This window comes from Scomber japonicus, chromosome 21 (genome assembly GCF_027409825.1).
Source record: "Scomber japonicus isolate fScoJap1 chromosome 21, fScoJap1.pri, whole genome shotgun sequence".
In the NCBI taxonomy this organism is placed as follows: domain Eukaryota; kingdom Metazoa; phylum Chordata; class Actinopteri; order Scombriformes; family Scombridae; genus Scomber; species Scomber japonicus.
In genome coordinates, this window is record NC_070598.1 from 24,173,390 (window position 1) to 24,188,453 (window position 15,064).

Here is a 15,064-nt window from a genome sequence, read left to right on the forward strand (position 1 = left end):
TAGGTAGCTCCTGGTACATCTGACACTCAGTGAAACTTCTGATTCTTTCTGCAAATGCAGAAAGGCAAGTAGATAACATAAGTATACTTGTTCACAGAAGTGTACTTCATTGTGTATATTAGAAGTTTACTAGTTTCTTGAAAGGATGGTTCAACATAGACTCACTAGATGGCTTTCTTATAGCTCGGTGTAGATTTATATACAGCTTAGACTACACTAGAGCAGTGACATGAGAAATGCTACATGGATGGGAGCGCCAGTATACATATCAGTGGTTGTGGACAGTGCATACACCCTATTATAATAAACTTTATTGGTTTGAGCTTTCAGCCATGGTAGTTAACTCTTGGCTCCAAATTAATCCGGTCATTACTACATTACTACTTCACCATATAAAATGCTTATGTAATTATAAAATTCTGATACACATACTTAGGGGTTAGGGTTTTATCATTTCTGGTAAGTGATGAGGGCAGACTCCTTATGCAATAATTCCTTGACTTAGAAAAAACATGTATGTATGTCCACAACAAATAGACTAAACAATCAACGATGAGATGTTGAAGAGATGCGAAAAGGTTGTGAAGAAGCTGTGAGAAGTGTCTCTAATTTCAAAGAGAACAAATATGACATTCTTTGGATCAAAACAGGAAAACATGTGAATTCTATGAAACTCCCATTGGGTTTGTGGTGAAATGTTGTGGGATTAATCACGAAAAACAAGCTTGACTGTCTTCTCTGCTGAGAGGACAGAGAGACAGAGGTAAGGACGGCAGCACAGAAACACAAGACGAATGGAAGTGGAGGTGGAGAAGAAAAAGTAACTCTTCAATGCTTTTACGCTTTCAGTCATTTCTGTAAACTTACCACGTCACTGTTAACACTCTCCCTGTGTCTTTTGGCTTTGGAACAAAGGTTCCCGTCAGTGGGCGTCAGCATCATTTATGAGACAGACCAAGGAGTTACAATGTCTTTACATGAAGCATAAACATGATTTGTGATGAACCAGAGGCCAATAAGGCAGGAACATGACAGGAAGAATAATGCAGCAGTTTAGACGAGCCAAAGCAGAAATCCTTCAAGTCTACCCAGAGAGCCAGAGAACCTTTGTGCGTACGTGTCTGTTAGGGTTAGTCTGATAAAAGCTTTTCTCTTTCATCTTGTTTTGTTCTTGTTATGCTTTTAGGCAGATATGATTGCGCAATTCATTCTATTCACCTTTGATCAATTAAGTTTTTACCAAGGTAGAACCTGATTGTTTTTGTTTTTTAGGATTGGTTAAAAAAGTATTCAGTATTAAATTTCATGACTGTGTATAGTTTCCATCTCATCATGTTTGGTATTGTGATAGCACTAAGCCTAGGGTAGCTAATCCTTAACCTCAAACCAACAGCAAACATTAAATTAAATATCAATAAAAGCACATTTTCCTGATGATAGCAAATAAAATATAACTGTATCTACATGTGTATACTGTATGTAGGAAGAAGTATTCAGATCCTTTACTTGAGTAAAAAATACCAAAATAACATTTTTAAACGTCTCCTTTAGTCCAAGCATTCAAAATCGATAATTTTTAAGAAGTAAATGTCCAAATTGTATGATTCCAGCTTCTCAAAAGAATATTTTCTTCTTCTTTAGTCTTTTATGACCATAAACTAAATATATTTGAATTGTGGACTGTTGGTTGGGACACTTAAGGACTCTTAAGACATTTTGCTCTTTAGGAAACTTTTTATAGACCAAAATCTAATCATTTAATCAAGAAAATAAGCAATGGATTAATCAATAATGAAAATAATTGTTAGTTGCTGCACTTTTTTAATGTTAAATTGAAAAGTAAGTTCAGTAACTGTAGCTGAATTTGGTGGAATAACAAGTGCATTGTATTTATTGTATGTATTGTATATATAAGTAGATATACTGTAGAAGTAAGTTCCTCGAAACTTCCCTTGAGAAAATTGCATTAGTAAAGGTGTTTAGTTACTTTCACCACTGTACATGCCTGTGATTGGTATATAATTGGGTGTTTTCCCATGCGTTAAGCTAAATTGGAACATGACTCATGTCCAAATGAGAGTGAACATTTTAGGTTAAGCCTAATTACTAGTGTGGATCTAATAGAGCATGAGGAGAGAGACAAACAACAAACCAGCCTCTCTGCTTTGTAATTAAGCATGGCGTGAGGAAGCAGTGTGTGTATCTGTGTGTTTGTGCGGTTTAACCAGGTGCTACAATATTCTGGTAACCACAACCACCAATCCACTTCCTGTATGAGTCTTATAAGAGAGTTGATTGGGACTTTCTCTGAACGGCAGCCAGCTGTTTACATCAGCAACACAGCGGGACAGCTGCACAAGTCATGTGCTCAAAACTCAACTAAACACTTTACATTAACATTAATACCATAAATAACTATTCACACTGCCATAAGTCTATCATTTGAATAAAGTGTCAACCTATCATTTTTGCATTAATGGATTACACATTTCAAATCAGCCAAACACTTTTCTTGCCATGTACAACAGATGATTTCAGACTTCCTGTCCTGGATGCTCTCTCTTTACTGTAAATCATGGATGGAAATATTGTACCAAAGTTAGTTTTCCAGTAAACTATTCTAGTCATCAGCTGATTTTTTGGACCACTTTTAGGACTTCTTGTCTGTCCCGTCTCCACCATCCAGGAACAACACCAAACCTGGCATGACAGTAGTTTCTCCACAGTTGCCCCCTCCCTCTGAGACTCTCTGCCCAAACATATCCAACACTGCACCAATCTGTCTACGTTCAGAAGTCAATCAAAACTCAGGTTTTTAGGACTGATTTTAACGTGTAATGTTGTGCACTACCTTGTCCTTTTAGTCTATTTCTTTATGCTTTCCTTGCTTTTTTTTGGAACCTGCTAATAAGTGGACCATGACTTTAGATTATTTGGTCAAACTGCTAATTTCAAGATCAAGTATGAACTTTCAAACTCATTTTTGGGCCGAAACAGATGAGAATTCCTCACAGCGCTCAGAAATTAGGAAGTTTAATCTACAGCATGGGTAAGCAAATAGGTTCAATGATGGACCAGTTTTTTAAGGGTTTTTCATTGGGGAGGGCAGTGGAAACAAAGGTTTGTATGTTTATTTCTTTACGTTTATTTAAGAATAAAACAGATTTACAACACTGTTAAAGATTGTATCTAAAAGGGGAACATCAACACAGCATTTCTCTTCCACTGGCAAAATTTGTTGAATTCACATATTAAACTTGAATTTCTGGAAGGTGTATTGGACTTAAGATACCATGACAGCTTTAATGCCTCTGCTGGTGTGGCTGCACGATTAGATGTTATATAATATATGACAATAATTGGTATTTACAGGAGCCTTTTCGTGGATTTGTGAAAAATGATGTTAAAGTTTTGATGTAAACTATGAAAGTCCGAATTTTCATCAGAGGGCCAAATATTTTTGCTGCAGGGGCAAATTTGACCCATGGGCTGCTGTTTGCCTACCTCTGATCTACATTGGAACATACTCATGGTCAAATGAACAAATCTATCCAACAAGTGAACAGAAGGAGTGAAGTCAAGACCAAGGCTATGTCTGAAATCACTGAATGCTGAATGTGTAAATATCTGCACTATACTGAAAACTAATATCACTCGACTCTACAGCTGATGAAATGATGGTGATTCATTAGTGTCTGAAATCTTGTTTTGCTGCTCACTACTGAGTGAATCATTTAGTGTTTATTATATAGAGAGTAGTGAATGAGTGAATAAGGAAGTGATTTCAGACACGGCCTAAGTGATATGGTCAAAACAGCCAGTGAGTGGACCTTGAGTTTTCTTCAATTTGCCACTTAAACTGAACCTGGTGTGTCAGGTATGCTTTGTTGTGTTATCTGTGCTGACTGTTTCTACTCACTCTGGTTATCGTCTTCTTCAGCCTGTGACTGGGTGTCCTCCTAACTACACAAGTGAACAATGAGCACTATCTGTAATAAGTATCTGTATCGGTAAGTTTAAGTAATCCAACCGTCTTATCCACAGTTTTTTGTAACCAGAATCAAAGTTCAAGGTTATCATGGTTCTTACATGTGTTGAGATAAAACCACCTCCTGCAGTTATGGTTCTTCTGCCAAGTCCATCTAATCACCTGAAGCCAGACACTGTAAGGATTCACTGGCATCCACATATCAAAACATTTTGGTGGTCTGTTTTGCAGTTTGAACAATGTCACGGCTCATTTCCCAACATGCTGCATTTTAAACTGTAGGGAGCTTGTTTTAATATTATTAGAATACATATAAAACTGAACTCTGGTGCTGGATAGACACACCATCTTCCAGCCAGCTGTAGTTCCATAGTTCTCTTTTTTTTCATACTTTCCGTTGATAGTAGAACTGCACACTATTGAGGATGCTGTCATCTTGTTTGAATAACCTTTATTGGAAAACGAGTGCAGGTTCTGTGGTTACGTTCAGTGTGAGCTCCAAATCGTGGCTCATCAGTTGATCCATACAGTGTGAGGAAAAAAGGTGTCAAGTTCTGGATGTGTAGTGTTGTGTAGTGCTGTTAACACAATATACAAGATTAATACAGAGTCTGCCCAGCAATTAAACTCAATTATTATCTAATATATTAAGTCTCAATTACTTAATTTATTGTCTTTGTCAATTGCGCCCCAAAACTATGGAAGAAATTACCTTTATATATCAGGGAAACCAGCTCACTACATATTTTCAAGAGAAAACTAAAAACTCTTGACTTTAGCTTTTTATTAGTTTTTCTGTCAGTCATCTTCACACTGAAGCACTAATGCACTTCTTATAAAATGTTTTTTGTTTTTTTAAACATTGCTCTATGCTCTAAGTGTATTGTTAAAAACTAAAACTAAAGGTTATTTGTGCAGTAATGCAAAACAGAAAAGCAGTAAATCCTCATATTTAAGAAGCCAGAACCAGATAATGCTTGTCTTTTTTTCCCTTTACTTTATCAAATTATTTTAGCTCTCTAGAAAAGGTTGTACAGAAAGGTCAGTGGTATCAGGTAGGTTGTATTATAAATGATTGGCCAGTTCATTTGAGCTTGAATGTGACTGTCTGAACATAAGATGCTGAGGAGCAGAGCAGCTCTGTAGCCTCAGTTAGTTCATGTACAGTAGTGCAGTAACACCCTCAATGATCCAAAAGACCCAAATACCTCAAAGCAAAATGATACAATAATACAACTGCAAACTGAGTGATTTCACCCTACATCTTTCACATTGTAAATGCAACCAGTACTGTTAAATACACATGTGGTGGACTCACCATAGACTCTGGACAGTAACTGGGTAACCTTTGCAGGAGATGCTTCAGACGAGACTCACTCTTTATAGTGGTGAGCTGTGGGACAGGAGGAGGAAAATACATGGTTAATATAACATAGATTTAATATCTGTACAATTACTCTTTATTATAACATTGTACATAAATAGCCTTGTGGCATGTTGGATAATATTTGTAATTACATTTTCAGCGTATTATTGTTAATAAAAGACTTCCCTTTTAGTATGCATATACTGTTTATACACCAGCTCTACTTATGGGCGCCCACAGGGGGAGCTGTTTTAAACACTTATACCTGCTTACAAGTACAGTACATTATTATGTGTTATAAACCATTTATTAGCGTAAATTGGGGGTGGGGGGCTTTAATGTTAAATGCAAAATAAATTTGTGCCACAGGTTTGCTTCCTGTCATATAGATGTTTAAACACTCCTGTTTGCTGTCAGGACAAATTGTCCCTTTTAATAACAATCAGTAGATCATCGCGTTTGTATTTACTATGCCAGCTGGCTTTGTCACCATGACGACCTGAGAGAACCTGCATCATACATTATGACACGTTCCAGAAGTTCCAGAACTTTCATAAATTAGAATCTTCACCATATCATCAGTTCCATTTGTGAGTACAGAACACCAGACCAGTTTGTGCTAGTCTTATCGAAGAGTTTTAGATAAACAGTAAAGAAAATAAGTTTCTTCTTTCAAGTTTCAACAATCAGTGGAGAAAGAGTTGCCATGAAAAGGAGCTACTCCCAAATCTCACAGGGCAGCCACAGAGTTGCAGAGCTCTCTTCCCCTGAAAGGAAGAAGATCAGGATATCCACAAGAAGATCTGCCAAGAAAAGGCCCTTCTCTGAAGTGTCACAGGACGACCACAGAGACCCGGAGATGTCCCCCCCAGACAGTAAGAGGACAAGGATCACCACCGACACAGAGGAGAAAGTCAAACAACCAACTACCTCTAAAGTTAATCCTCTGTCAAAGATTTGGATAATCGGTGACAGCTATATTCGTCGAGGAGAGGAAGCAGCAAAGGAGTTTGGCAAGAACTTTGGACTTCATGCCAACGTTCACTGGTTTGGCCAAGGAGGAATGCGTTGGGGTGGTGTCCTTCCCTGCTTTTATGCCAAGTTAGCAAAACAAAGTCCACCAGACATTTTGGTGGTCCATGCTGGTGGCAATGATCTTGGACTAGTGTCCCCCAAGAAACTGGCATTCCTAATGCAGAGGGATTTACAGCAGCTGCGAGCAGAGTTTCCATCAATGCAGATTGCATTTTCCTGCATCAGCGAGCGGCAGCAGTGGAGATATGGAAAACCTGTGCAGATTAATAATGACAGGAAGTCTGTCAACAGGTTCATGAAGAAGAATGTTGACTACATCGGAGGTGAACTCATTGAACATCCTTCCCTTAAGTTCTACAACAAAAAAATCTTTCTGCCAGACAGAGTACACCTGTCCAAAGCTGGGAACCAACTGTTTTTGACCAGCATCCAGAGCACGTTGGAGAAGATAGTTCACAGGTCTTCCTCAAAGCAGCGTGTCTGACTGCACTGCAGCTCTGCTCACTGGACCCCTGGCTTCTCAATTGTACATAATTGTTAATGTAAATATGACTGCGAAATAAACATTGAAAAATGAATTAAAAATGGATTCTGTGTAGTGGTATAATATCTGTAGGGACAATAAAGTCATAATTGGCAGTGGTGTTTATTATTTAACATATGTCCTGTCCAATCTGTCATTTCATTTGAGCTCAAAATATACCTCATGTATGTCAACCTCCTAACACTCATTTAAGAAGTGGAGCCAGTTTGAACTACTTCATATACAGTTAGCTAGTTAGTCTGGTAGAGTTAGATGACTAAAGGATGACTACAACTTTTTTGCCAATCTTTGATTTTTGGTGAAATATATTTATTAATTCATTTATATAACATTAAATGAAATTAAGCCATGTGAGACTTTCAGAGGGGAAATGTCTTGGAGCTGCTAACAACTCATAGACATCTTAAACATAACAGAGACACAACTACACAATGATTTAATCCCTGAGCTTGAAAAGATTGGAAACCTTAAAAAAAGAAAAGGACTTTTCATATTCTGGTTCCATTTTGAATGAAGAGGACAGCTGTGGTCCTGTGTTCTCAAGCTCAAAATGTACACTTACCCAGGAGACTCCTATGATGAAGAACATAGAGACCACTTTAAAGTGAGAATTTAGAATATGAATAAACACTTCCAGGACCAGCAGCTCCTCCCAGTTCACACCTCTAACACTGAGCCATTAGATCTGATAAAGATCACCAGATATACATTATCATCACTTTGATCCATGAGAGTTCAAAAATGTACTTGTTGCACCTTATTATTGAGTTTTCCTGCAGGGAGGAATGTGTTGAGGCCATGGGAAAGTGTTGGATAATCAACTCAGTTCCAACACTTCTGAAATATGCTCACTTAGACATCAATAAGGCATCCAAGTTTGTGGTGTGTATCCACACTGAGACACACTTCGCCAAAACACAGCCAAGTGTTGTGTTGAACATACAAGGCGAGAGAGCCTGGGAGAACGTGGCCACTGCCAAACAGTCTCTGGCTGAAGTGTGAAGTCATGAAACCCAGCGAGTGAGATTTACAGCTTCACACTTTCAAACTGCTGGGCTTTTTGTGGATTATCTCTGTTCTTTCAGAGAGAGGAACAGCTATTAGAAATCACAGTGATTCAAAATGCTGCCAGTTAAAATGAATGGTGGAGAATACCAAACATGCCTGATGGTCTGCAGTCGGAGTATCAGACTGTCTCACTCCTGCCTGTCTGCTTTTGTGAGGAAATAAAACTAGAAGACATGCAATAAACAACCTTGATGTTTGTGAGCTGGGACACACTTCAGTAATGGCAAAGGTTTAGTACTCTGGATTTTCACTTCTTTAGCTTCTGCATCTCAGCAAACTACACTGAATCTTTTCACGCATTTACTTTTCTCTTACAGCCATGAATTATTTTCCACAATAACTCAGTCATTAAAACAGTGATATAGTATTGTGCTTCTATAAGGTTTGGGGATTCTTAAAAGACAGATTTAAAAAAAAAGACATCCAGATGTTTAGTCTCTTATGTGGCTCAAACACCAATAACACTGGATTCAACACTTCCCATAATGCAACTAGATGGCGTTAATTAGACCCTACTTGTCTGGCACTTTCAAACTCCACACATCCAGTTTGTAACATAGACTTTATGATCATAATATGCAGTGAGATGTGGAGGAGAATGTTTTCTACTGAGTAGGCTGGTGGGGATTTTCATACTCATTAATGAGATATTAAAGAGCCACTTCACAGCAGCTTGGAAACCTTGTATTTCTAACCTGACTGTTGGGTGTGGTAACAAGTGCAGCACACCCAGTGATGCTTAAAACTGTGAATCAAAGAGGACAGTGCAACACTGCTGTTCAGTCTGGTATTGAGTAGCTATTTTAAGTTTTTAAAGTATGTTATAAGTGTAACTATGACGATAAGTATATTTAAACTATTCTGTCGCTCATGGTCATTGTTTTTTCTTTACTATGCACAATGTCTTTATATTATTCATTGTATTTCTTGTATATATCTGCATTTGAATTTTAATGTATTAACTAACATAAAATACTATCCATTGGCTACTATATGTCTCTGTCCCCTCAACGTTTTTTCCAGGAGGAAAAAAGTTGTATGGTGGACAGGAAGTTAGGCTATAGATGTGGTATTCTGATGAAAACACACATGTGGAACATTAATTCACATTGAGTTTTCATATAATTCTAACAGTTTCTCTCAGTGTGTTCCTCACATTTTCAACTGACTGTATCTCAATGTTTTCCGCTCCTTGTATTTTACTTCGACAAATACACTTTTAGGCTTATACACACTTTTTTGTACAGTGTAAATACCAGTTGTACTATGTTTAAGATTCACACTTCTGTCTATTCTTTTTGTTGTTTCCTTGATGTGCAAGTTTGCAGCTGCAATGCTTCAGTTTTCCCACCAGATAACTGACATCTCTTCTCATCTAACACCTGGGAGAACTATTAGACCGCACTATCTCGTTTGTATGCTGCTGTCAGTTTGGAGCGTGTTCATTGGCTGCATAGGCCGGGCTGCAGGTGCTCATGATGCGGTCGTAATCAGGAGTTTTTGTTAGGAAAGACTGAATCAGGGGGAACGCAACACAGACTGGCAGACAGTACCGTCATCTACTCCTTTTCCAAACGGCCTTCCATCCCTCCTGCACTGACAGCAAAACACAACACCAAACCAAGCGACAGTGATTCGCTGGCGGACAATCAAAGAAGAACTCTCTCTCCCCGATTGCAACAAAAGGCCCGACTCTGAAAACCAACGAGCCGGGGGCGGGACATTTGTAAGACTCTCTCGCTCTGTATGAAAGGTGAATAAGTGCTGCTTGACAGACTGATGGGTTCTTTCTCCGGAGTGGATGGAGCCGCCATCATCAAACAGCGCAGGCCTCAAGAGGAACGCTCCGCTCCAGCAGCCGTTTCCAATCATACACCGTCGAGGCCTGAGAGTCCGGCAGGTTTTCATTCCAGCTTAAGTCAAAAACAGCTGATCCTGCTGATACATTCCTTCTCTTTCCTGTGCTGTTCAGTCGGAGTGAAATGTAGAATAAGCGTACAACCCCCAAAGGACATTACTGCTACTAGAAAATGACATGAGAAAGTGATTTGTTGGCTGTGAAGAACCCTTCTAGAAACCTTCTCCATAGCAACCGTCACAGGACTTTTAACCTACAGCTCAGGGGCTTTTTTCAAACCTGTGCATTTTAGTCCACATATGTTGGACTCTAGTTTGTTTTTCCCCTTTGCTACAATTCATTTGGACACATCTGAACAAAGCGCTCGGGCGTGGACCAAAACAACCACACCAAGACCTTTTTGAGGAGGGGGTCTCAGTCTGGTCCCAGAAGAACTCTGTGGTAATTCATTTGTGGTGGGAACATGATCCCACCTCAATCCGACCCACAACAAGGCGCACTCTGCAAGTCTGAGTTAAAGTTTGCTTTGAATGCTGGGAGGCAGATGAGTGGAATCAGTCGCCAGCAGCTAGATGGAGAATGAATGTAGGTCTAACCTGGACTAAAAGAAGGTAGTACACTGCATTTTTGATATTTAGGCAACTTCTTCAGGAGCTTCTTCCCATGTTTACACCAGAGATGTCTGACCAATGAGAGTAGAGAACATTCTCATGTGGCTTTTCGTGATGCATTTTGGTTCACTTGTGTTTTGCTCTGCGTGAAAAGAAGCTGAACCAAGTACCTCGAGATATATTTGAGGAAACTGGTTTTAAGAGGTCAGCTGTATTTTGCACTTCTTGCAAATAGCATGATAATATTATGTATGTGTATGTATCAGCTACTGGATACTTGAATTTCCCCAAGGGGGTGAATAATCTATCTATCTATCTATCTATCTATCTATCTATCTATCTATCTATCTGTCTATCTATCTATCTATCTATCTATCTATCTATCTATCTATCTATCTATCTATCTGTCTATCTATCTATCTATCTATCTATCTATCTATCTATCTATCTATCTATCTGTCTATCTATCTATCTATCTATCTATCTATCTATCTATCTATCTAACTATCTGTCTATCTGTCTGTCTGTCTGTCTGTCTATCTATCTATCTTTCTTTTCTGTTTATCACTCCACAGGACATTCTAACATCAATGGCCAGCATTACAAATGTAACCTTTATATGTATATATGTATATTATTATACTATATTGTCTTTACTATCACATCCTTAAATGTTATCAAACTTTCATTGACCAAGAGCTGAACTCTGTGAATTTCAAGCTTACTTATTTTTCTTACTCCCTTTTTATATAAAATGCATGAGAGCGGCAGTATCTAATGAGCTTGGAGCCTACTGTGATTCATTAATCTATTTAAAAAAAGGAAACTCTTTGAACCCCTGTGGTTCTATATATAACTGCAAGAACCTTTAAAGACCCACTCATTTTCTGGGTGTAACCAGGCTCAAGGCAGTTTCCATTAGAGCTAAAATGGTCCTGGTTATTACAACGTATGCATGACACCCCACACCCTTACACCCCCACACCCCCACACCCGAACCCTTACCCACCATCTCTAAAGGAGTATTTTGGGGGCCATTACACTTCTAAAAAAAAAAGGCCATTATCTTTCTTTCTCCATCTATCTCTCTTTTTCTTCCCCACGTTTTCAGACACTTTCATTCATGGTGTCTCCTCAAACATGCCAGCATGAACACCCACCCCCCCCTCTCCCGAACCCCCCATCTCTCCGGCACAGCCAACTTCAAAAGGAGGAATAAAGTTTGAACTCTGTGCCTGTTTGTTGCTTACAGAGAAAAGCTTCATTCACATCTTCTTTGTCTTTTTTTTTGCTGTAAAGAAGGAGATGGGGGGCTTCAGAGAGAGAGAGAGAGAGAGGGAGAGAGAGAGAGAAAGATAGAGAGAGCGTCACCTGCTGCCAATTGAAACCGGGTGAGACACAACTTTTCATTCTACACTTCAAAGAGCCAAGAAACAAAAAAAAAAAACTTTACACCACTCCCCTTCAAAAGCCTCTATTCATAGGCTGACCATAATGGGCTGAGGAGTGGGCTCGAGTGTGTGCGTGTGTGTATGTGTGTGTGTGCTCATACCTGGTCACAAGCATCTTTGCAACGCGATGACTCGGCAGCATGGTGGCAACAGGAGGGATCTGTAAAAACAACATGTTACACGTTAGTTGTGATTTTGTCATTAATGGAGATGAAAATGAGGATGGAAATGGAAATGAAGAAATGTCATAGTGTCCAGAATGGAAAGTGCTTAAAGTCTGTGTAAAGTAAGAATAAATGTGTTCTGAGTTATACCACAGAAAAGTGTGTTGTTAACCACCCTGCCAAATTTGAATGATTAAAAAAATCAGCAAATATATGAAATTAGGTTTCAAAGTTATGTTAAAATCAGCCTCTTTCTCTGCTCCCAAACGCTGTGGGCGTGGCCGCCGAGTTCGCTGAAACTCCGCCCCCTACCAAGTGTCACCTGTCAATAAAAGTCACCACCTCTACCAGAAACATGGACGAAACATTCTGCAGCTAACTCAACAGCTAACTCAGCCTAACCCTAACCCCATATGTTATCCTCAAGTTGTAGAACATAGACCATATTTAATACTGATATCCAACATTATATATTGTCCTCATGGGTTCACTTAACTGTATAAAGGTATTCATAAATAGGATACTTCTAAATTAAAACATTGTTATTTATTTAAAACATTTAAATTGGACCACAGCACACAAAATACAATAAAAGCCTTCTCTACCTCCCCCTCCCCCCAAAATGAGACCATAGCCAAATATGGCCTACAACAGACTTGTTGAAATGTCAGAAATGTTTTTGACTTCAGTAATTGATCACTTGTGCTCCCCACAGGCTGGTTAAGAGGAGTGAAGAGTCAGCAGTGGATGGCACTATAAAAGACTTTCTAAAAGAGCCTTTCCAACAATTGTGAATCATTTCAACCATGAGAATACAGTCATAAATGTGCACTAAAAATATTGGGCTGATGGTCTGGTAGTATATGCAAGATTAGCAGCTGAAACACACACACACACACACACACACACACACACACACACACACACACACACACACACACACAGACTGTATCTGTATAGCTGTACAGATGTATAATTTATTATGGTGATGATGACAATGGTAATAAGTTCCGTGTTTTATTTTTTAAATGTTTTTGTTGTTCTGTCTGCATCTTTCAGACCTTCTGTTTCACTCACTGTTCTGATCATCAGTCTTAATTATGAGTTTCAAATGTGTTGTGCCTCTTGGACTTAGCTGTCTTTTTGTTGTTGTTTTTTTTCTTTTTTTAATTCTTGGTTTGCTTTATATCCTGCTTTTCTGCACAATAAAAAAGCATGACATATAATAACATTTATATACATAATAATACTATAATTTCAAATGATAATAGAATGAGATAAAAAGAAAATATAACTGAGATTCTATATTACTCTTTAAGTGTTTTTTAATAGCTTTTTTCAGCTTGGTATGGATATTGAAATTGTGAAAAAAACACCATATAATGTCTACGTCTCAGTCCAAAACACTGTCTGTGTCAGTATTACCTGAAAGTCACACCACTCATGCCCTGATCACTGACTGCAGCTTAACAGAAATGACAGACACCATCTACTCTATATATCACCCATATAAATGATGTGTTTTCCTCCTAGCTAAACAGGAATAATAACCACACACACAGACATGGGGGTGTTAGCTGGCAGGAGAGCTCTAAACCACAGCTCAGCCCAGGGTTCCAGTAAGTGACTTGGCTCAGTTTGCTGTCAACAAGCTGCTTCCACCTCCTCAGTGTGGACTCTAACACACACACACACACACACACACACACACACACACACACACACACACACACACACACACACACACACACACACACACACACACACAGTCTGAGCTGGACTGATGTACAGCTACTGATACATGCAGGCAGTCAGACACCTACCTGCCTCTATCTGTGTCTATCATCTTAAAATCAATCACAGCACCCACTTCTATAGACGCTCTGACCAGCAGCTCTGTAGACAGGAAGTGATTTTTTTTTTAAATGATGCACTATCTGCATATGAAGTGTGTGACTGAAGGAATAAACAGTTTAGACTAACATGACTGATTACACACTCTGCTTGATCTCAGCAGGGTGAAGCTACACATATATATGATGTTTAAGTACAACCAATCACAGTAAAGGTGATGTCATTTACATATCTCACAAAGCTGTGAAGTAGAAGAATATATTCCAATATTAAACATCCCATTCATTTTTCCCATAGACACTTTCACATGACTCATAAGCTCTTCTATTGAATCCTCAGTATAAAACATGTGTTCATCTAAAGATTAGTGTTTACAAAGTACAGCATCAATCAGTTCACTTCTCTTTTCTGGCTCACTTTTGCTAAGGATTATGGGTATTGTATTTGTTAAGCCTGTTCATCGCGCCAAAAATGACAAACAAAGAAAACCAAGACGAAATCATTGAAACTGGCTGTGACAATATAAACCTATAGGATGATGTCTACTAATAGATGACATGATTTCACACTGTACAGCCTCATGAGCTGCCTCGTCTCTTCCACTAAAACATGAGAATGAGATGTGAGCTAACCATTCTGGGTCAAATTCTCTCTTACTTATCTTCTCTTATTAAATGGAAACAGTATGTACTACTCAGTAAGAACTGAATTGAGAAAGAAAGCTTTTAGGTTTTCAGGAACAGTTTACAATCTGAACTTTAACTTCCAAACCTCGAACCTTTGACTGAACTGAAAGCACTAGTGAAAACTCAGGCTGTTTTATATGAGGACGTTTTAATGAGTTGTCTGATTCTTTTACTGTGTTGCTGCTGTCTTGGCCAGGTCTAACCTGGTTAAATAAAGGCTTCATCACAATAAATAAATGCAATGTAATGTTGGCTGTGCTGCATACATGTGTTTGTGGATTTGATACAAGTGAAGCAAATCTTCTTCCCATCACACATTCTGAGATTTATTTTGAGATGTAAAGATAGTGCTTGATCTAAAATACCCGACAAAGTAGAAAGACGGAACTCTTACATTAGTGTGTCCTTCATTCTCCTGTTTGCACTTCCTGTTTGGATG

General features: G+C 38.6%; 1 protein-coding gene across 1 annotated transcript in view; it reads right to left on the reverse strand.

Moving 5' to 3' along the window:
• Positions 1–15,064, reverse strand: part of reck (reversion-inducing-cysteine-rich protein with kazal motifs) — a 96,168-nt gene that overhangs the window by 52,092 nt on the left and 29,012 nt on the right. The window contains 2 exon segments of the mRNA XM_053342418.1: positions 5,307–5,381; positions 12,023–12,081. Of these exon segments, the coding sequence (XP_053198393.1) occupies positions 5,307–5,381; positions 12,023–12,081 (134 nt within the window).